Consider the following 25,178-nt stretch of genomic DNA (forward strand, 5'->3'; position numbering starts at 1 on the left):
CAGCTTGAATGTAAACGTTAGTATGAAACAAAGAATGCCTGGGCTTGGTCATGTAAGGCAAACAAAGCATGACACTAGTGCAAGCAACAGTAGGACAATCACTAGTTAGAACTAGATGCTTGTAGCTGCAAATGCTGGGTGCACACATTGGGCACGTGCCAACATTTATCACATTGCAGGATAACCGCCTGCATGATTCGATGTATGGACATGCCTTTGTTGATGGTAATTGTGTGAGTGATCGACGATTTCGATATCATGCCGTGGGTCAGGGTCATGTTCTGAGATCCAGTCTTGGATCCTCCTGGTGGATTCCCCGACGTAGTAACTACCACAATCACGGCAGGTAATGCAATACACCGAGCCACTGCATAACGAGGAGGAGGGGATGGACTTTTTTTACCATCGAGAGAAGGGATCACAGTTTTTTACCAGGAAGCTGCAAAAATTAAAATTTTATCCATTAAGCCTGTAGAATCTTAGAGAGGCATTGTGAGACACCAGAATAATAAGGGATAAAGGCAGTTGAGATCTTGTCATCATTGTGGGAGGCTCTGGGGTGTGCGGCAAGCTCACAGGCCTGCAAATCACATTTGTCCAGGGCACAGACAGGGTAGCCACAGTTAGATAGATCTGTCTTTACTTTTGAAATTTTTTCACCGCGCCTGTCGTCTATGGAGCTGGAATGGGTCCAGGCATGGGTGAATAGGGCCCACGTGATACTGATAAGCTGGTTGGAGCATGTGCCGATTTGTAGTTGGTGAATTGGCCAGTACACATTGGCTTACGATAGACTGATCAAACTAGAGTCAGACGATGCCCTCTCCTTTCTGGATGTTCTGGTGCAATGCTTGGGCTCACATTTAAGAACTTCAGTCTATTGTAAACCAATGTGTACTGGCGAATTCACCAAATACAAATCGGCACACATCCCCAACCAGCTTATCAGTACCGCGCACACCCTATTCACCCATGCCTCGATCCATTCCAGCTCCATAGACGACAGGCATGGCGAAATTTCGAAAGTAAAGACAGATCTATCTAACTGTGGCTACTCTGCCTGTACCTGGACAAATGCGATTTGCAGGTCTGTGAGCTTACCGCACACCCCAGAGCCTCCCACAATGATGATGCAATCTCGACTGCCTTTATCCCTTATTACCCTCGCAGTGCCTCTCTAAGATTCTACGGTCTCACTGGATAAAATTTTAATTTTTGTATCTTCCCGAAAAAAAAAAAAAAATTGCAATCCCTTCTCTTGAGGGTAAAAACGCCCATCCCCTCCTCTTTGTTATGCAGCGGCTTGGTATATTGCATTGCCTGCCATGACTGCGGTAGTTACTACATTGGGGAATCTACCAGGAGGCTCCAAGACCAGATCTCGGAATATGAAAGAATCCTTTGGCTATTATATAACCAAAGGAATGCCTTGCACCCACCAAGACTACACAGTGGATAACAATGCAACCCACAAGGCTGAAAAGAACAGGCTGCAGAAATACCTAAAAGAAACCTGGCAATACCGCTGGACAAACACAACAAAAGGGAACATCACCAAAAAGTTCATCCCGGACGTAGACAGAGTATACCCCATTCTTCCAACCTGGCTGCAACCCGGACTTTACACGACCTACCTCCTTACGGGTCATGGGGCTTTCAATGCAAAGCTTACAGCATTGGGAATAGTGGAGGATCCGCGTTGTACTTGCGGGGAACAAGAAAGCTGGGTGCACATTATGTTTGAGTGTGTCCAATACGAAGACCTTAGATGCAGACTAATAACTAGAGTTCACTATTTACCGAGGGATCTCGAGTCACATCTACTAGATACACAAGAAGAATATTTAGCCTTAACTGATTTTGCCCAGGGATTATTTAGCAGGCGCCAAACACTAGCCGCCATATACCGAAGACCTTAACGGAATGAGACAAAACAAAACTGCAAATAGCTGCGAGACGACACAGAGGAACCGACTATACAGACCTTGGACTGACTACAAAATGCACTAGGAAAAGACAAGTGACAATAGATTGTCGAACTACAAGAGTCATGATTACCGCCAATAGAAGCGAAAAAACACCTTTAAATAGTCGTGACATCAGAACAAAGGGACACTGCCCCAAGACCTTGCAGCATAGACCCACTACATAATGACAAAAGGTAGTGTAAGGACTAGCAAACATCACGAAAGGGATAAAACCCCATAATGACAGCCAGTAGACTTGATTATGACCCCAAGATAATGACCAGAAAATAAGCCCCAGACCACATGCAGTCTGGAAGGATGACATCCAGATTTAATCCCCTATTAGTGTCCCACCTAGATGAGACTCAACGGCCAATTTTTTTTAGGGCCTGCAAACTGATGGAGACGACATACGTGGCACTCTCCCGCCGGAACAGCCTATTGGCGACCCAAATCCGCACTCTCTTGAGCGGATCTTTCTTTCCAAACTCCTGGGGAGGAGAGGCTTGCCTCTCCTTGCCTCCCCAATTTTTTCACTCTGGTGGGGCACGGGCATGCCTCACTACCTGCAGGGGCCATCTACTCTGTCGGCCCCTTATTTCCAATTTCTTCCCCCCAGTCTTCATCCTCCCCCCAAACTTTTGTCTTGCACAGCGTTTAGCCCTACATGTCAAAATCAAAAGAGAACATCAAAATTCTTGCCCGAACCTATTTGGTTTTTAAAACTCACTTTCACCGCACAGCCCCACGTCGCGCAATATTAATACTAACTTGTATCACTAATATCAACCTCGATTTTTTTTTTTTTTTTTTTTTTGGTCCTAGCCACTAAAATCCCAGGAAAGTAAGTGGCAAGACCAGCCAGAGTACAAATATTGGTAACACCCGGCCGGCCTCCCTGTGGCAGGTATTGGTAACGTCGGGTCTCACTAGGGGCCCGGCGGCTAACAGGCCGGACGAACAATGGGCACAACAAACTACACAGTACATATCCCACACACTTTTAAATCTCTGGCTTGTCCGATACAGAGAACATACGCGGAGATGGGAGAAATCCCAGGTGCCGTCAGACCCCGAACATACCTAATACCTAATACCTAATACCTAATATGAAAGAATCAGCTGATCTGCTGATTCAGAGCACTCCTCGGTTGCAGTGCACTATTGGCCTTCTCAACATGACCTTGACCCACACGGTGATATCGAAATCATCTACTACTCGCACAATTATCATCAACGAGTATGGCTTGAATCACTCCATATATCCGGTTGTCATAGTAACCGCAAAAAAATCATGTGCATACATTGAATCATGGAGGTGGTTATCCTGCAATGTGATAAACATTGGCACATGCCCAATGTGCACACCCCGCATTCGCAGCTACAAGCATCTAGTTCTAACCAGTGATTGTTTCTACTGTTGCTTGCACTTGTGTCACGCTTCGTTTGCCTTACATGACCACTCCCAGGCATTCTTTGTTTCTTACTAACACTTATCTCAAGGTCATGTTGAGAAGACCGTTGGGGGGGGGACTCCCCCAATGGTCTTCTCAACATGAACACTCGAAAGCTACTTTGCTTTGTTTTATTTAATTTGATTTATTCTATTCATTTAGTTTACCTTAATTTTGTACCTGCAATTTCATTATTATTTACTATTTCCATTCCTCCAGTGGAGAACAATATTCATTATTCATACTTCCTATACTATGGATTCTGAAGCAAGAGGCCTATTTAATTTTATTTGATCAGGCCTACTATTTTTGCAAAACTTGGTCTACGTTACAAAAATTAAGTGTTGTAAAATGGCTTGACCCCGTAGATCAGCGTTTCCCAAACTTTTTTCGTCATGGAACACTTTTCATCTCACAATATATTGATGGAACACTTTTCATCTCACAATATAGTGATGGAACACTTACAAAATGCAAGTTTAGCAGGCACCAAAGAAATGTTTGTAATATTTTATTACATACTGTGCAACAGGAGCATCTTTATTTCCAACACATGTAAAGCCGAAATTCAAATAACTGTCATCATACTTTCATTTTGGCCTTTTATTAGTTGGTTCCTGTTTTTTCACTTCGGATTTTTTGGGGAACAAAAGGCTGCAATTGTTCATCCTCACTTTGAAGTTTGACAATATTGTGTTCGTTTTCATTGAACACAGTTGCAATACTAGAAGTACTTGCTTCTCATTTTAAAGTTCCTTTTTTCAACCACAACTGCATAGTCGTTTATTTTAATAATAGTATTTCAAAATACTAATAATTATGAGAAAAAAAAATTTATACAAGGAAGTGAGTTTAGTTATGATATCGGTTCGCTTCCTCCTCTCCTTCAACCTGTGTACTCCAGGTTAATCGCATATGAATGGCATATTAAATCACTGCATTGCTACTTTTTCGTAGATGTCATTACCTCTACACATACTTTTCTATGCAAAAGTGTGCCAAAATAAAGTGTTCCGCGGTCTATTTGATTATTAGTCTATGCCAGTATATTAATAACCAAAAAAAAAATAAAAAAATAATAATGTTAAAAATTATAATGATAGAAAAGTGGTGTCCACTACAAATATGTAAAATTTATTTTATTTTATTTTATTAATTGCTATTTTTTGTGGAACACTTGTTCACATCTCACGGAAAACAGTTTGAGAAATGCTGCTGTACATCGTAGTGCCTTGTAAATTTATTCACAGCATATTAAACATTACCTGTACAGTGCTTATCTGCCTGTGATCCTGTCAGCTACTGTTAATCACCTCCCAAGAAAAACTGTTACTATTAAACTGTGCCATGAAAATCTGAAACCTACCTAATCACCCAACATGGCAGCATCTTTTTCAGTCTGCAGTGGAATAACCTGTACACTGCCGGATTAAGGATGAAATATACACAAGATTTTGATTACAAGTTTATCATAGTCGTAAATCTGGGAAATTAACTAAACAAGAAATTACTGGAATGGAATAAGATCCTCAGCAATGGAAGCTAAATATCAACATGAATCATGAATTATTAGACACACATTTATAATTACTCACAAATGATAATCCTCAAGAATACCTCAACAGCTGCCCCCATTTTATGTCTAGTCAAAGTGTCAAGTGAATAGGATAAGATGTTAACAATGGCAGATCCAGAAAAAAATGGCAAGAGGGGCACAAAATAATGTGACTGGCGGACACAAGGCACACAGCCAAAGTGTGAATTACTTTGAAGTAAACATTACTCACGACCAAACTGAGTGATGCCTCAAACTAGAATGAATGGCGATCACATCAGCATAAACTATTTTCAACTGACTCAGTTGAAAATATCTGATGCTGATGTGATCGCCATTCTAGTTTCAGCTATTTTCAACTGACTGAGTTGAAAGTAGCTGAGCCACAATGCAAAAATAGTTAAAATCCTATGTTAACAATGGGAAAAAAAATTTTTTTTTGTAGCTAAAGGGAATTTAAATGATTGGTGTATTTTCCGAAAAACTGCACAGGGGGGGGGTGTACCTTGGTGCCCCTACCCTGAATCTGCCACTGGATGTTAATGTATAGAAATGAAGAAAAAAATTGTCCTGTATATGAGGGTGTGGACAGCATCTAAACAAAATTATGCAAATTATGTACATTAGACCCCAATTAGGGTCTAATGTCGGGTTCAGAAATTGCATCTTCATTAGTTTCTCAGTTCACCCATAGGTCATTATTTGGGAACCACACATTGTCTGTAGCCACGTTCTGTATGCATAGAAGATCTCAGCAAAAGAATTGTGACTGTATGCGATGCTCAATAATCATTGGGTGAATGCAGTTCTTATTCTTGGTATTAATCATATATAGCTGTTGAATAAAATCTGCACATAAAATTTACCAAGAATTTTTGAGTTATTTTTCTTAAATTTTATTTAATATTTCAAAAATTAAAATTTGGTCACTTACTTTTGTTTTGTTGCTTTTCATAGCAAAAAGAAATGATTCCATACTTTGTGAACATAAAGCTGATAAGGTATGGGATCCCAAAACAATGGAAAATATTGCTGAAGAGGATGGTAAGTGAATTGAAATCTTTCATTTATTGGGGTTTATATTAAAAAAAATGGTAAAGCACCATTAACCAAAAATTTCAAATGCTTTTAAGAAAGGATGACACAAGACTGTCTAGAAATTCATGGGACCAATTTTAATAGGGAAAGAAACATGTTACAATTGATCTTGTGTGTTGGTGGGGGTTATAAAGAATCAGGTTATAGAGTCTATGAACAATCTTTAGAACCTGATATTTTAGGAACTGCCTTGCACCCTTCTTTTAAGGCTGAAATTGAATAAAAGAAAGATAATTTTAATGTAATCTTAATATCTAGAAAAAGAAATTAATTTATCTAACACTAGAATCAACAACTGAAACTATTATGCTTTGTTGGGGGTGGGTTACTCTTTTGTCTGTTATATAATATATTAACAACATAAATTCCAACTTAACAAGCTAGAGTATAAAAAACCTTTTCTGTAGCTGGGAATTTAAAGAGCTTCAGAGCAATTTTACATACTTCAGCAGCCATGAATTTGGTATTAACAAATGCGTCATATAAAACAACAGTATTTTAAGTGAAATCTTCATTGCTTACATGCTCTGTGCTCTACTGCCTTTGTTGAATGGGATATCCAAGGAGAGCCCTGGACCAAACTATTATTTATTAAGCTTATGTGAATTTGCAGGCTCCTGCAGTCACCATTGGTTGACTCCTCTAGCAATGTGTTTGGGGATGTGATACTAGGGACTCAACCTAGGCAGATCTGTTGTCTTCTCTGCCGAGATTGAGTGAACACCACTGTTGTCAGAGTAGTGGTGGGGGGAATCCACTTCCATCCTGGATGTTTTGCTCCTGAGGTCTGGGCTCATTGTCTGGGATTCTGCACCAGAGGTTTCTACTGGTGGTTGGCTAGGGGAAGAGGTATATTTGCCTGTGTTTCTATTAGTTTGAAGAGGACTGGACTGGATGCATTATGCCTCCACAAATTTTCCATTTCCTGTTGTGGATGTTATGATATTGACAGAGTAGCCAGGTCACTTCCAGCTTGGCTGGAAGTGAACTGGCTACTTTGCCTACTCAAATCATACAGGAGTACCTCTCCATCCTGTAAATGAGACACCAGTAAGACTGCCTAATGTAGTGTTGGCCACACTTGCAGTCCACCTGCTGTATTGAATCCCAGTTGCAGAGCAGGCCCAGAATATCTGCTTCAGTTTTCTGTTAAGAGTACATTTTTGTATTGTATTGTATTATGTATATGACTGTTGGGGTGGGGGGTTCCCAGACATACGTCTATCTGCACCTATAATTTTTGTATCCATAGTACTACTACAGATAGGCCTGCAGTGTAATATGTAGGTTTTGTAATGTGTTGTTTATGTTGTTAGTAACGGGTCACTCTGCCACCAGGGAGCAGACACCACACAGGTGTCGGCTACCTGGTGCTCGTCCCTGGCACATGGAGCCAAACCTCGTTTTACTATGCTGTCTGTGCTTATTGCACTGAAAACCACACACCCACCAGAGATAATGCAATACTGTTGAGTACAGAAGACTCCACTTCCTTTTCGAAGTAGATTTCCAAACCATATGAATAAAAAGTATGATTCTCACTTTAGTCATTGGTATTTCTACTGCCAAGGATGTGGAGAGTCTAAAATAAGAGGAGAAGATGTTCTTTTTTTTTTTTTTTTTTTTCTCAGTGAGGAAGTACTTTATTGCTGGGTGTGTGTGTGCAAGTTCCCTTTAAAAAATAACGTTCTTATATGTGCCAAAGTAATACAAATTTCATTAATTGGCTCTATAACATTTCACATTTTTACCCTGTATAAGAATCATAAATAAACTGAGAATAACAAATATTCGTAGTTTATTTATGATTCTTAGTAAATAAACTTAGACTAAAATGTTTATTATTGAACAGTAAACCAAAAGGAGACTGACAAGTATTAACAGAGGTGAAATGAATGAAATTGATACTTATCTGAAGCTCTCTGTGTAAATCTTTTAGGCACCCCACACAAGAAAGGGCAGTGCCAAAAAAGACTATTAGAATGAAAACAAAACTGTTAAAACCATGGCCCTTCAAAATGACAGTATCTTTGCAGCCACATGATTCTATAGACCAGAGTCAATTATTACAAATAATTCTTTCCATCAGTTCATAAGAGAGAAATTGACCCAGAATTGTCTTTTTTGTTTCTTTCAGATGAGGCATGGATTTATTTGAATGGATATGCCAAACAGCCAAAATAACAAATAGTGTAACTGAGGAAACCCATATCATCTGCAGTTGCTTTCCACAATGTAACAGTGAGTGTTTGAAGCAATTTTAAGTCTAAGGAAAATTATCAGGCCTGTGCCAACAGAAACAGTTAACATGGAAAACATGCTATATTGCAATCACTTTAGAAAGAACCAACAAACAAATAAAAGTTATTTAAGGGATGGAATGTATAGAATGAATCCTTGCATGGAAGAACTCAGGAAAAGCAAGCATTAAAGTTGAAGCAGCCAACCCATCCAAGGAATGAATGCAGCATGTGAGCCATTATTTTCAGAAGGTATATGGAGTAAATCAGAGTCAATGGATACACCACTTTCCAAATCTCCTTTAACCCTAGAACATGACTAATAAATGAATCAACATTAATACCATCATTCGTAAAATTTATGACTATCAAAAAAAAAAAAAAACTATTTGGGGAAGTAAATTTTATTTACAAAAAATATTAAAGATGGCAAATATGCACGTATCTGAAGCAATTTCGCATTATGTTAGCACACTGAAAGTAGCATTTTACTTAATGCCATTCTCATATTGCTTCTTGTAGTGTTCACATTAAGTAGTGGTTGTCCTTCATAGACTCAGTGGAACAGAAAGCATGCATTGTGCATTTTCCATCACCACTGGTTGATGCTTCTTGTCCAGTGCCTTTGGGAAGCCTCTTCGCAGCAGTGTTGGAGGGATGAATGCAACATGCCCAGGAACAAAGGAGGGGGCCCCACTCAGTCCTGGAATGAAGAGGGCAGGAGTAATTTCTTATAAAAATTTGTTTGATATGAAATTACTGATTACAAGTGGTTTATCAGCTCCTCTATTACTTTATTTGTAAATATCTTCAGAAGGTAATAACATCACTTCTAAATTTTTTTCTAGGACATTATTGATAAAATATTCTTATATAAAACTAAGTTACAAAATTTAAATTCAGTGGTGCTCAAAAAAATTGCATAGCTTCCAAAATTTTCCAAATTTCTGTGAAATTTCACAATTCATCATATATTTTTTGTAATAACATTACCCTATCATCATTCATCTCTAACAAGCTCTCGTAGATGGTGTCATGTGACATATATGCTTGCACCACCATAGCAACAGTATAAATACGGTGCATATGCTGCGAGTTCAGTATTCTGTGCTATTGCAAGGCAAAGTTTTCTTAATTAACAACTCACAGAAAAAGCGTTGAATGCAGAGGGACATTTTATGCACAAAATAGCTTAAAGAATTCACTGTAATCAGTCAAGAGTGGCTTGTTTATTACAAAAGTTATCAAAATATCTTTTGCACTGCCGAAGATATTTTGATTTAGACAAAGAAGAGGAGAAGAATTTCATCCTGACTATATTTTCTGCACAGTGAAACATTCTTCATTTGAATTATATTGGACTGTATTTCACATAGAGGAGTCGGTTGTCTTGAATTCTGAGGTGTACAAGGACAGTCTTGACACAAAATTACTTTCCACATTTAGAGATCACTATGAAGGGCTGCTGCCAATTGCATTTTTCAGCACAACTCTGCTCCATATCATAGAGCCTAAACCCCAAGTACTTCTTCACAAAATTAGCAGAAGTTTTAAATTTATGAAATGTTACACTAAATAAATGTAATTTATTTTACTTTCTTTACTGTGCACAAAAATGGTTGAAGGAAAAATCAGTTTACACAATAACATTGAATGGGAACAGTTCAGACCTCAATCCAGTTGAAAATTGTTGGAACAAATTGGGTGTTCCAGTAATATGAAAGAAACCAAAAACACTTAAAGAGCTGTAGGAGACATTAATCCATGTTTGGTGTCATGAGATTTCCCAGGAATACATTCAGAACCTTATCCAATCAGTGTCACAGTGATGTACAGCAGTCATCAAAGGGGTGGGCCAACAAAATATTAGTGTGCATTTTGTTGTGTTTTTTGGTTATATAGCTGCCTGTCATCCTAGTATGAGCAAAGTAATGAAAAAAAATCCCTGCCTTCATAGAATTTTGTTATAATATCCATAAATAACATGCTGTCATTTTAGAGAAAAGTTCTTATTTCATTGTATATTTATCCATAATGCATAAAAGTAAATATTTCTACAATTAATAATTTCATATGTATATTGTTATTAAGCATTTATCTTCTTTCAGCTATTTCTAAAAGATTAGCTGCCAGTATAAGGAAAAACAACTTAAAAAATAAGGTGATGCAATTTTTTTGAGCACCACTGTTTAAATCATTAAAATTTCCCACTTACAGTAATACTGTCAGTTCATAAAATTTACAACACGTGACTAACTGGAGGGTGCCTCCATAGCCAGATGGGCAGGAGCGGCAGTGCGTAGCGCATGCTTCTTGATTAGACCAGGGTTCGAGCCCATGACCACCAAATACGGAGGATGCGGAAAGGTCAGGGAATGACCACAGCATATCCTCGGAGCAATATGGCCATAGTTGCTAATGCTCCTAAAAACCAAACAACGACTAACTGGAGTTAATAGTTATTAAAAATTATGCCATTGCATATGAGAAAAATAAGAATACATACATGCTCAGTTTTATTGTATACTGATTGTTGGATTAAATTGCAGGAGACTCTTGCTGCATTCATAAATTTTACAAGGCATTCTAGAGGTAATAATGATAAGTTAGACCTCACTGTTCTTGCTTAAAGTAGGAATTAGTGCATTGTACATTTTGCAATGGCTAACTGCATTTAGCTAACCAAGCAGCAATGTAGTTTGTATGATGGTGTGCAGCCCTCTGGGATAGAAGAATGTGATCTGTAGCATTAGCATTAGTAGGGTATATGATGCAAGAAAGCAAGCTTATATAGCATCAGCCAAAAAAAAAAAAACACTCTTCCCAGTTCATCAATCCATTCACTCCAGATGTTTGTCTAGTTCTGCCTTGAACTTATTTAAGTACCTGACCTCCACTACAACAAGTGAAAGTTTGTTCCAACTATCAACCACCCGCTGACTAAAGGCAAATTTTCACACATCTATTCTACAATTGTCTTTCCTCAATTTGAATTTATGCCCTCTTAGATCCTTTCTCTCAAGAGGAAGGATCCCATTAGCACTGATGAGCTTACTCAATCCATTCAAGCCCTTATAAACTTCAATCAGATCACCTTGCCAGTGCCTAGTCTCCAGAAGCTGCAATGTGCAGAACTTAAGCCTTTCGTGGTAAGACCAACCCTTTGTTCCACTCACCAATCTCATTGCCCTTCGCTGTACTCATTCCAGCAGCACCATGCCTTTCCTAAAATGAGCCCTCCAGACCCTTATACACTACTCAAGGTGTGGCCTGACCATTGCCTTATACAGCGGGACAATTAGCCCCTTATCCCTGCTAGCAAAATTCCTGTATACCATTGACAAGACACCATGAGCTACTCTTGCAGCCTTTTTGCACTGCTCAGAAAACTTCATATCTGACAGCACAATTACTCCCAGGTCCTTTTCATTTTAGGCGCTTTCGTAGCCAGGTGAGCAGGAGCAGCAGTGCATAGCACATGCTTTTTGATTAGACCGGGGTTCGAGCCCGTGACCACCAAATACGGAGGATGCGGAAAGGTCGGAATGATCACCGCATATCCCCAGAGCAGTATGGCCTTAGTTGCTAATGCCCTTAGTTGCTAATGCTCTTATTATCCCTGGAACAAAAGTTAGACTAACACGTCTGTAATTACCCGTGTCACCCTTTGATCCCCCTTTGTGGATTGGGAACACATTTGCACATCTCCAGTCCATGGGGATCTACCCTGAGTTCAAGGAAGCTTTCATAATTATGGCTAATGGTTTGCTTACTTACTTCCTTTGCTACTTCCTTTAATATAACTGGATAGATCCCATCACCCCAGGTGCCTTCCTTATGTTTAACTGCAACAATTTCTCCTCCACTTTGCTCTCAGTTATTACAAAATCACTTAGCTCCCTATTAGAGTTTGATAAACTTCTGGCATTCCCCTCCTTGAATAATTCCTCATGTATGAATGTAGATCAAAATACTTGTTGAATTTATCAGCTACCTGAGCATGATCATCAATAGTCAAACCATCTATGTTAAGTGGGCCAATCTGATTCATCCCTTTCCTTCTAAAGTTTACAAGTAAAGAACTCTTTGCTGTTTTTCTTTGCGAAAGGTTTCTTGTAATCTGCCTAACTTCATTTGTGACTTGATTAATACTAGCTTATATCTGCCATAGGCTTCTGTGTCGCCTGATAATTTATATACATCCCATGCATTTTTCTTCTCTGGCATGAGCCGCATTAATTCATCTGATATACAATTAGGCCTAAACCTTGAACAGTATTTCTTAGTTGGTATGAAAAGCCTAGTACCCTCCAAGATTAATTCCCTGAAGGCTTCACATTTAGAATTCACCATTGGTAATATCATCAGTTGATTCCACTTTATAGAATTTTAAAACTCTGAGACCGCTGTAGTCACCTTTACGAAAGCAAAACCCTTCCTCTTACCCCTTATGGTAGTTACATCTTTAAATAAATGCCACATCAGTACACTGTTATCACTGCCACCTAGTGGTTCCTTTATCTGCAGGTTCTTAATGCATGATCTGATTATCACTGCTGATAATCAGATCATGAGTGGCCCCGAGTGCCAAGCGATAGTGTCCAAGCGATTTTCCTAAGTGATATATAGTGCTCTTTCTAAGTGATTTCGTTATATTTTCTTTCCAGTGCTTTTCTCATCCTTATTTCTTTATAAGTGGTTCTGTACTTAACAGGTCCTAAGTAAGAACCCAGAAAGGAAAATTACCTTTCTTTTCCTAGTATATTTATTAATTTTCGCACTAACAAACTAACCTCTCCAACCGCTTGGCCACTAGGTGGCACTGCTCCTACCTCCACGTGGCGGGGCTGGAAGTCTGGGAGAAGAAATCCACTCTCCCAGGACTAAAAGGAGCAACGATGGACAAAAATAAACAGTCCTTGTGTGGATCTTATGATTCAGAACTGGACAAACATAATCCAGATCAGGACGACACAAATGTATCCCATGCTAAGAGACAAAAAAAAGAAGGAATGGATAAGATCACACCACTCTTTCTAATACTACACTCCTCCACAGACCAACCACTGAGTAAGCTGTCCCCATTTTTGATACAGAAATGTCTCGAAAATGTGGCTGGCCCTCCAAAAATGGTTTGGCGATTAAGATCCGGTGATTTATTGATCGAAATGACCGAACATCGACATGCTGAGAGGCTACTGAAAATATCTACTTTCGGTGGAATTCCCACGAAGGTTACCCCACATGCCACCTTAAACTCCTCTAAAGGGGTAATATCAGAGTGGGATTTATTAAACGTATCAGAGGATGAACTTGTGCATGAACTAAGAGATCAAAACGTAGTACAAGCCAAAAGAATTGTGATTAAAAGAGATGGAGAACCTGTTCCCACACGCACGGTGATCCTAACATTCAAAACACCAAATCTGCCTACTTCTATTAAAGCTGGTTATCTTCGATGCCAAGTAAGACCATACATTCCAAATCCAGTCCGGTGCTTTAAGTGCCAAAAATTTGGTCATTCCCAAGCTGTCTGCAGAAGTGTAGCCACTTGTGCTAACTGCGGCTCAAAAGAGCATACACACACAAACTGTAACACTGAAGTGCAAATTTGTCCTAACTGCCATGGTAACCACTCTGCCTTCTCTAAGGAATGTCCTCAATGGAAAAGAGAAAAGAATATTCAAAAATATAAGATAGAGCAGAAAGTATCCTATCAAGAAGCTAAAAAACATTTTGCAGTACCTGCTAAGTCACCTACATATGCTTCAGTTACCCAACGACTACGCTCAGTAGAAACTCAGACAGACTGCTCAGTCCCTCCAAATATCTCAATATCTGGTTGGGCTAAATCGCTCCTCTCCTCATCAAAGGAAAAACCTACTCCTAAATATGCTACTCGAGAAGCAAATACTCCTGTAACAATACCTCCAGATAAGAAGCCTAATGAACAACCAAATGAACGAGCCAAGACTCCTGAAAGAAGCAACACTACTAAATTTTTATCCGATACCATGGATATTGATGAAAAGATAGATGAAGATGATTCAATTCTTGAGATTCATCCAGAGGATGACATTGACACAGGTAGGCCAGTCTTCCCAAAAAAAGAAAAAGCAAAAGTAGAAAAGCGCAAACAAAAAAATCCGCCGTAAGAAACCAAACCCTCCTTTTAAACCCGAACAATGCACACAGTAATTCAATGGAATTGTCGCGGATTTTGTGCTAATATCGATGACCTCTACGATCTCCTAAGTGAATATAAGCCCGTTGCAGCATGCATACAAGAAACAAACCTGACGAATGCAGTATCTATAACAGTTAAACGCTTCACCATGTACAGAAAAGATAGAAACTGCTCTAATGCAGCACACGGAGGAGTGGCGCTGTTAGTAAACTCTTCAATTCCCTCCAGACCTGTTCCCTTGCAAACACCGTTGGAGGCAATTGCAGCCCGTATCACCATAGGCATAACGATAACTTTAGTCTCATTGTATCTGTCACCAAACCACGCTTACACCCTTGCTGATTTAGATGACCTAGTAGGACAAATACCCGCTCCTTTCTGTATTCTGGGTGACTGGAATGGCCATAACCCTCTATGGGGTTCTCAACAACTTGACTGCAGAGGGAAAATAATTGAGAAATTCTTGGATAAACACAATCTAACTGTTTTAAACACAGGTGATCACACATATGTTCATGTACCATCTGGCTCAAGCTCTGCCATTGACCTAACAGTATGTTCTCCAACAATATTTCCTCTCATTGACTGGACAGTTACTGACAATCCTCTTGGTAGTGATCACTTTCCGATCATCTGTAATTTCTGTACAAGTTCTCCTCCGATCAACAGAATTAGAACAATTTGGAAATTTGACAAGGCCAACTGGGCTAAATATCAAGAAATAGCTCATTTAGATTCCACTATCATTGCTACTGACAAGATAGATCCTGCAGTAAGCTATATCACAGAACGAATAATGACAGCAGCTGAATCCGCTATCCCAAAATCATCATTTAAAATCCGACTCCATCCAAAAATGTGGTGGACCGAAGCATGTAGCATTGCTAAAAGAGAAAGAAATAAATCCTGGAATCAGTTTAGAAAACATCCAACCACAGCCAACCTCCTACAGTTTAAAAGAGCAAGGGCTAAGGCTCGTTATATAAGACGAATGAGTAAAAAAGAAGCATGGTCACGCTATGCTGCCACAATAAACAGATTCACAGATACTGCTACAGTTTGGAAAAAAATCAAACGTATCAATGGCAAATACCCACTTGTTACTTCCCCGATTCTATTTCTGAAAGGAAAGGAAATTTCTGAACCTGAAGAACTTGCTAATGCATTTGGCTCGTCTTTTGAATCACTCTCAGCTGTTTCCGCCTATGAATCAGCCTTTCAGATGCTAAAACAAAATACAGAAAAGTATAAACTGAATTTTAATACAGCTCTCAAACATTCATACAATCTGCCATTGACCATGACTGAATTGCTTAATGCGCTCACAAAAGTGAAAAACAGTGCTCCAGGTCCTGATGGAATTTATTACTCAATGATTTCCCATTTAAGTGAAAGATCATTAAGTGGTCTCTTACTACTCTATAATAGAATTTTTTTAGAGGAATATTACCCCACCAGCTGGTGCCATTCTTATGTGCTAGCCTTCCCGAAACCAGGAAAAGACCATACAAACCCAACAAACTATCGACCTATCTCCTTAACGAGTTGCTTGGGAAAAACAATGGAAAAAATACTTAACATCCGACTAACGTGGTATTTGGAGACTCAAAACATTCTGAGTCCAAGCCAGTATGGTTTTCGGAGAAGTAGATCGACGCTTGACCTCATTATCAAAGCAGAAGCAAATATTCGGAACGCCTTTCTAAGAAATGAACATTTTGTTATGATATGCATTGACATCGAGAAAGCATTTGATACAACTTGGCGTTATGGGATTCTTCGAGACTTACATAAATCTGGTCTTCGGGGTCATCTCCCGAAATTCATTCAGAACTTCCTATCTAACAGATCCTTCCAAGTCCTCTACCACTCGTCACTTTCTGGCACATATGTTCAAGAAGAAGGAGTTCCCCAGGGCTCAGTGCTAAGTGCAACACTTTTTGCCATCAGGATCAATTCTATAACCAATTGTATACCTAACACAGTTGATGCATACCTGTATGCTGATGACCTTGCCATCTCATGTCATTCTCAAAATATGCGACTTATTGAGAGACAACTACAAGTCACCATTAATAGAATAGTCTCTTGGGCCAAAAACAATGGCTACAGAATTTCTAAACCGAAAACAACTGCAGTACACTTCTGTCGTAAACGTACATTGCATCCTGATCCAAACCTTCAGTTAGACTCCCATTGTATTACATTTCAACCAAGCACTCGTTTTCTTGGTATAATACTTGATAAAAAATTAAACTTCCTTGAACATATAAAATATATTCGTACCAGCTGCCTTAAGAAACTAAATATTCTCAGAGTAATCTCCTCTATGTCATGGGGTGCAGATCGGTACATGTTGCTACATTTATACCGCTCATTAATTAGATCCCGCTTAGACTACGCATCTCCTGCATACGCCTCAGCCAGGCCAAGTGTACTGAAATGGCTTGACCCCATTCATCATAGTGCACTTCGAATAGCACTGGGTGCCTTTCGTACATCTCCCATTTTAAGTCTATATACGGAAGCCAATGAACCGCCACTAGACCTTCGGCGACAAATTCTTCTCCTAAATTATGCTGCGAAAATCAGCAGCTTTCCACAACACCCGATATGGCAATATCTCTTCAGACCAAAATGGGAAAACCTCTATCGTACTAAATCACGTATCAACAAACCATCTGGCATTAGGCTTCAAGCTCTAAACACTAGCTGGGGACTCAGCATGAATGACATAATGCAGGATACTAGCATGCAAATCCAGCCATGGCAAATACCCACGATAGATTTTGAAAAATACTATCAGAAATGGGGAAAGAATAATCTTCCAGATATTAACATCAGACAATTACATCTGGCCCACTCAATTCAGTTTAGCAGTTACGTGCAGCTATATACAGATGGATCCAAGACTGCCAGTAAAGTTGGTACAGCTGTAGTCCTGCCGGATGCTATCATCGCTAAACAGCTCCCTTCAGAATGTAGTAATTTTACTGCTGAGTTGTATGGTATTTTACTAGCCCTGGAGAAAATAAAAGAAGCCTCATATACTCAATCCATAATCTATACCGATTCATTAAGTGCTGTGAATTGTATACAAGGTAAACGCCCCAACAGTCATCCTCTGGTACAACAAATCTGGACTCAGTTAATGGCAATTCATGCACGTGGTCACCGCATAATTTTTTGTTGGATTCCTGGACACTCTGGAATCCCAGGAAATGAACAGGCAGATTTAGCTGCCAAAAATGCTTCCAATCCTATTTCTTCCAATTTCAGGACACCTTATGTTGACTTTAAATCCATTATACAGCAGACCTCTAAAGAACAGTGGAAACATATATGGGAAAAAGAAACAAATAATAAACTTTTTGAAATAAAGAAAGAACCCAAACAGTGGCGATCCAGTCTAAGGGAAAATAGAAAAGAAGAAACTGTACTAGCGCGACTGCGCATTGGTCACACATACCTCACTCACAGTTATTTATTAAGAAAGGAAGATGCCCCACAATGCAGTAACTGTTCATGTCCACTCACTGTAAAGCATATCGTTATTGAATGCCCACTATATTTAAGACAACGAAAAACTGCTTTCTCCTTACTTTTCAAAAATTGCAATCAATTAACACTACGTAATGTTCTAGAAGATCGTCAAGATATGGATGACATTTTTGTTTTCCTAAAATTGATTAATAAATATCACCTTGTTTAAATTTTTATCAGAAACAGCATCAACAACAAAGACATACTAGTCAGAAATCAGTGCATTATAGCCATAGTTGCTGATGCACCAACAAACCTAACAACAACAACAACAACAAGATCATGAGTATTACTTCCTCTGGTTTCCTCTCAAACTTGTTGCTGTAGAAAACAGTCATCCAATAAATCCGCAAACGTCTTGTTAGTGTGCGAGTGTCCAACCGCCAGTTCCAATCAATATCTGGAAAGGTAAAATCCCCCATTATAAGACATTCTGATTTACTGGCCCACTATATTTCTCTACACAATTGCTCAATATACTGATCAGATTCATTAGGCCTATAACACACAACACTGACTCAATATTTCATTGTCCACCAATGTCAATTGGATGCACTTCCTTAGATTTTGTGTTTCTTAACTAACTGCATAATCCCTCCTCCCTTCCTGTTTTGTCTATTCTTTTTGTACAATAGGTACTCCCCAAATTCCAGTTCTGCACTACTTATATCCGTATGGCACCACTTCTCTGATATCCCAACAATATCCAGTTTTGATGTCTTGACCAACGCTTCAAATTCATCAGCTTATGCGCCATTAACACCCATAAAACACACACTCAAATTCATCACATTTATTAACTATACTCCTGGCATTGGTGTACATGTAAGTATACATACACCTATTCTTACTCTTAATTAACCTAACACAACCCATGTATTTACTTGTTCCATGATGACTCCCAGCAGCCCTTGAAATCCCCAGTACCTCGCTTTGCAGGCTGCTGCTCATTCCATTAGAAGCAGTGCAGGAATCACTTTCACCTCTGCCTGTGGCTACCGTTAATCTATTAATCTGTGAATTCCCCCCCAAGCTAGCAGTTTTCTGACCCACCTAATACTGCCTCGATAGCATCAGCAAATATTCTTGTACCTTTTCTATTTAAGCATATCCCATCCCTGTAGAAACAATCTTTCCAGTTAACAAGCACAGACCACGCTGAAAAAAAATTCTACCCCATGAGCCTTGCACAAACTCTCCAGGGCTGAATTGATTGCCAAGGCTCTCATCATATACTCCCTTCTATCGTGTCTGGGCAGAATTGTAGACACTTTCAAATTTAACCCTAACTTGTGACTTTTTTTCAACATTGACCTATACTTGTTAAGTAAGTACCCAGATCTACTGTTAATGTCATTAGTGCCAATGTGTACAACAATGTCATCTATTGTTCCCTTAAAAGATATCTGCTGTACAACGTCATTAACTTTTGCCACTGGCAGACATACTCTGGTCCTATTCTGTCTATCCTTTTTACACAATATATTACCTGTTTCCCTGACAATAGAGTCACTAACAATAACTGACTCCTGTGCGACCAGTGCATTCTGACTTGGATATTGCCGCTGTGTTGTCTGATGCGCAAGAGTGGGATCTGGCGTTGAGTTAGGCAACTGAGAGCTTGACGGGCCCCTCATATTAATTTCTTTGAGGGCATCTACCCTACACCTCAAGCATCTCCTAGATGCCCATCAGAACGCTGAGTTGATGCCTGATTTCTAGACAAACTCTGCACCTGGCACACACACACACACACACACACACGCATCCTCCTTGTCTAGATCACATTCTGTTCCAGAGAGTTCGGCAAACATTTCACAAGTTGCACATTTTTTTAGGCTGTAATACATTGGAGAATCGCCCCCACCCCCTCATTTCTCCCCCGAATCACAGCATTCCTGCCATTTTGTGCCTGTTGCTTTGCTGCTCTTCTCTGGGGCATGATATTTAAAATTAATAAGATAAATAAATTTAATTAATTAATTGTCAATACTACACTATCTAATAGAATCCTAAATGAAGTGATACGCATTATGCTATATAATTTTACATTAGAGCTACCTAGTTACCACAATTAAAAATTTCAATTCCCTACTACTCTCTGTACGAAAACAATAGCTGCAAGATTCGAAACAAACAACGGTTTTACGTATATTAAGTAGTAATCTACAAAAACTCTATCTAAATTAAAAATGAAAATAACCAGCGTAACTAGAACTATAAGGCTACTTATAAAGTACAATATAAAATAACAATTAGATAAATAAAATGGCGAACACATCGCTTTTTCGGAGCCTGTAAATCACAGCTGTAATTTTTAAAGAGTCAGTGCCCTCTCTTTAAAATATGCCCAAAAAGTGATTAAAACCTTCAAAATACTCATTAAAATTAAAACCCTACTATTCTTCTATACTACTGATTGCGTTATGATATCCTTGCTAAAACACCACTATCATAGCGGTAAGAGTAGCGAGTTGTAACTTACAAAGTCACTAGCTGAATCCTGTAAAAGGCCTCTGAGGTTGGGAAAATACATACCTTAGCAATAAATAACCTCATGCACCAACCATAAGAATAAGTATTTTACTGTAATTGAAAATTTACGAATTAAAATATAAAATAAAATAAATAAAATTACTACACTATGTATTTACAAAAACTGATATTATAATAAATTAAATTATGCACATTGTGAAAACATTAAAACTATAATAAAATCCTTGCAATAAAATATTCTAAAATAAACCGGATTAAAAGCAATAAAAACAATAAGAAACCTGGAACTTTTGGAAGCATCGGCTTCCTTCCTCAGCAATAACAAAACTTCCTGCAACACTTCCTCATATAACAGGCTCACGGTACTTATACACGTGGTTCAGTCGGCACATGGTCTGAACTGGAAGCGGAAACAGCTCAGGAGCGTACCAAGCAAAACCGTTCATCTGTAATTAGGACAATGGTTTCAAACAGAGGATGCATACGCATACCTCTGTCCCTATTCATGATATTGTTGTCAGATGAACTGATTCGTAAGCTCTCGAGCCATGTACGGTCCCAGATCCCATGCTCTCGATCCACAATAACCGCATCCTCTGGAAAGATTTGGTGCTACCTCTCGCAAAAATGCTCGGCCACAGCAGACTTGTTGTAATCAGCGGTTTTTATAGCATTTGCATGCTCCCCCAGATGATCCTTGAGCCGTCGTTTTGTCTCGCCCACATAACATTCCCCACAATCCGGGCATTTTATCCTGTATACCACTCCACTGCTCAGGTCCTTTGCTATTGGGTCTTTTACTTGGGACACAACTGAGTGCAACCTCTGCCCGGGAAGCTGCACACAGCGTGTTTTATAACCACGCAAAATTCTCGCTAGATGCTCAGTAACGCCCGGATAGTAAGGAATGTATGCGGTAGCCACAGCAACAAACGGTTCCTGATGGTTGGACTCTGTTCCTCTACTAAACCTGTCTATGATCCTCTGGAGGTATCCGCATTTTCTAAGGTCTGCTGTGACTCGTCTAATTTCACATACTTTGTCCTCAGAGGTAGTACAGTGTGACTCTGCTCTATCTAGTAGAGCTTTTACCACACTATTCTTATGCTGTCCAGCTTGTGCTGAACTATAATGGGTGTACTGACCTCTGCACATAGGTTTTTTATACACTGAAGTTTTGAGCCTAGGGCCCATCCTAGAGACCAGTCATCCAAGAATGGAAGGGTACCTCCTGTCTCCACCTCTGAGGTAAATTGTATAAATTTGGAGAAGCTATTAAGCCAATGGAGTGCATCATCCTCTCTCCCCTTCTGGACCACGGTAAAGGTATCATCTACATACCTCTTCCATTTCTTTATGGGAAACTGACATTCACCAAAAACCCTGCCCTCTAACTCCTCCATGGCCAAATTGGCCACGATGGCACTAATGGGGAGATCCCATTGTCCTAAGTACGGATGAACGGTTTTGCTTTGTACGCCCCCGAGCTGTTTCCGCTTCCAGTTCAGACCATGTGCCGACCGAACCACATTTATAAGTACCGTGAGCCTGTTATATGAGGAAGTGTTGCAGGAAGTTTTGTTACTGCTGAGGAAGGAAGCCGATGCTTCCGAAAGCTCCAGGTTTCTTATCGTTTTTATCGCTTTTAATCTGGTTTATTTTAGTATATTTTATTGCAAGGAATTTATTACAGTTTTAATGTTTTCACAATGTACATAATTTAATTTATTATAATATCAGTTTTTGTAAATACATAGTGTAGTAATTTTATTTATTTTATTTTATATTTTAATTTGTAAATTTTCAGTTACAGTAAAATACTTATTCTCTTGGTGTATGAGTTTATTTATTGCTAAGATAGCACTAGCTGAATTTAAAAAAAATACGTTGACGAACGCTACTAAGCCTATTTAATCTATTTGTAAAACACAAATTAATATATGTTAACTAATCAAAAAATACAACAGATGTATGCCCAAAAGGTGATTAAACCCTTCAAAATACTTATTTATTACAATTTAAACCTTACTATTCTTCTGAGCTACTGGTTACGCTACAATATTCCCGCCATAAACACTGCTACGATAGCAGTAGGAGTATCGAGTTGTAACTTACAAATTTGCCAGCTAAATTTAAAAAATAAGCTAATGAACACCACTAAGCCTATTTAATCTGTTTGTAAAACACAAATTAATACACTAACTAATCAAAAATGCGATAAAATTTCAATGAAAACTTATCGGTTTCCAACAGCTGCAGAAGTCTCATCTTCACCAAGTGACCTTCTTGGTAATGTTTCAACATTTATTGTTGAAACATTACCATGAAGTTAGTGAACAGTCATCTTTTAAGAACAAATTGGAAATAAAAACTTTATCTCTGTACAATACTTTAGTGAATTTTACTAATCTAAACCTGACTGTATGTAACAGTTCAATTACAATTGGTAATTACCATATTTGATGGCATATAAGATAGATGGGCATATAGGATGGATCTCCATTTTAGAAAGGAAAATTAAGGGAAAAAAGTTGTAGTGTGTTTAGGCATTTAATATTTATTCTAATGTGTACAGTAGTAAAAAGCTCATCCTAAACATGTGATCAGAACAGCAAGAAAAATACTAATACTGTATAATAATACAGTATTTAATTATATTAATTTACCAATACAGCAATTTAAAAGAGAAATAAAGGAATCTTAGCTATATTAGAAAATATTTTATATGAAGCAAACTACCACTAGAATTGAAAATGAACAAAAAAGACAGTGAGGGAATGGTAAAAAAACATTAGTGTTCTGCAAAGGGAAAGTTGTCATTTTTAAAACCAAAAAAATCATTGCTTTTAAATCCCAAAAACTATCTCTCACTAATATTGGTATCACTATCTTCAAATAACGCACAGTGTCTTCAGTGCCATCAAGGGTATTACTAATTCCAGTCTTCTTGAAAGACTTTATAATTATTTTACCGCTTATATTTCTCCAAGATTCCTTAACCCATTCACACACCTGTGCAATGGTGAGCCTCTTCATTCTTCCTGTGTGTGTGAGATCATGATTGGGTTCTCCCATTCAATTGTTCCACTGTTCTCTCATATTTTGCTTAAATGGCTTATTTAGGGACACATCTAAAGGCTGCAGTTGGCTTGTCAGTCCACCAGGAGTGACAACTACCTCAATTCCCTCACCCTCTTTTTAATAACTTCAGTTCGAAGGGCTCTGAACTGGTTCCAAATGAGAAGAGACCACCAGGATGCCTTGCCCATATTTTTGGAGCCATAAATTCATTCCAGATTCATCCATCCAGCCTTTTGGGTGAACATGAACAAATACACCTTCTGGAATTTTTTCTTTTAAATATTAAAAATGGTGGTAGTTTTGTGCCATCAGAACAGTAGGCCAAAACTACTGTGTAGTGTGTTTTCTCATGCCCGGTGGTTTTTATTTACACTATTTTTAGATCCTTTGATATTCACAGTTTTGTTGGACGGTGCATCAAAAGTTAGTGGGACCTCATCCATATTTCCTGTTTGGCCAAATTCAAAAGAAGTTCATTTTCATGCCTTTATTACAAATTTATGGAATTCCAGTATTTTTTCTTCATAATCTGCTGATAATTTTTGTGCAATTGATGTTTTTGTACTCATTGATAAACCATGCCTTTGCATGAATCGCTAACACCAACCTTCTGTTCCAGAAAAATTTGGATTTTCTCATCCTTCTACTAATATCCTGGCCTTATGCATAATCATTTCTTCCTAAATTCCTTTCACCTACTACCCACTTTTTTACATCTTCTTCAAGTTCTGCCAATGTGGGACGCACAGAACTAATTGGCCCGCTGGTCATGCTACCTTTTAAAGGATCAGCGAACTATTGAGAAACCTGGAGAACAATCTTGAAGCTTCCGTCGCCTTCTAAGGCTTTTCTTGTATTCTTGGAACTGGTTCCAAACAACTCTGCAAGTCCAAAAGATACCCTAGGGTGCCCCTTCACAAACAAAAATATTCTGACCGAGCGGTGAAATACAACCTGCTTGCTCATCCTGACAGTGATGAGGGAGAGCTCCCTTCTGCATATAGGACACTGGGTGATTTTTAAGACATATTTTTGGAAAAAAAGTGTGTCTTATATGCCATCAAATATGGTAATCAACCCATAGAGCACAGTGGAAATTGTCAACCTTCAAAAGTTTTTGGAGATTTTGAGTACAAAGAAAGAATAGTCCTACATGATGAGAGCCTAAATACCTTCAAGTAAAATCTATTATAAATTTTTTGATGATACCATCTCTTTATCTGCTGTCACCATGCAACTAAACACAATCGGAAATAATCAATTCACTGTTTTTATAAATTCTAGTAGCTTTAAAAGAAGCCATTATTTTTTTTTTAACTCCCACAGTTTTTCAGGATCCAGTAATACCATAATTGTCACATGCCATGCATGAAAACTTCTAGTTATTCAACTACTATCCTTTGGCGGAGTGGTTATCTACATAGTTTATCATTTAATGTGACAATATCAGACTTTGTTTACCTTGATTGTATCATATCTTTTCACAATCTCATACAAAGCAAGGGAGCTTATGTGAACAACTAAGAAACTGTTTTTATTTGTTTGTTTATATAACAA

The 25,178-nt window shown here is 38.6% G+C and overlaps 1 protein-coding gene across 1 annotated transcript in view; it reads left to right on the forward strand.

The window, feature by feature from the left end:
* LOC150084620 (uncharacterized) overlaps window positions 1-25,178 on the forward strand; it is a 582,065-nt gene that overhangs the window by 343,564 nt on the left and 213,323 nt on the right. Inside the window, exon 13 of the mRNA XM_090376306.1 lies at window positions 5,934-6,020. Coding sequence (XP_090232432.1) covers window positions 5,934-6,020 — 87 coding nt within the window. The remainder of the gene's footprint in view (window positions 1-5,933; window positions 6,021-25,178) is intronic.

The sequence above is a fragment of the Mastigoproctus giganteus genome, chromosome 6, assembly GCF_048544385.1.
Source record: "Mastigoproctus giganteus isolate SK-2022 chromosome 6, ASM4854438v1, whole genome shotgun sequence".
NCBI lineage: Eukaryota > Metazoa > Arthropoda > Arachnida > Uropygi > Thelyphonidae > Mastigoproctus > Mastigoproctus giganteus.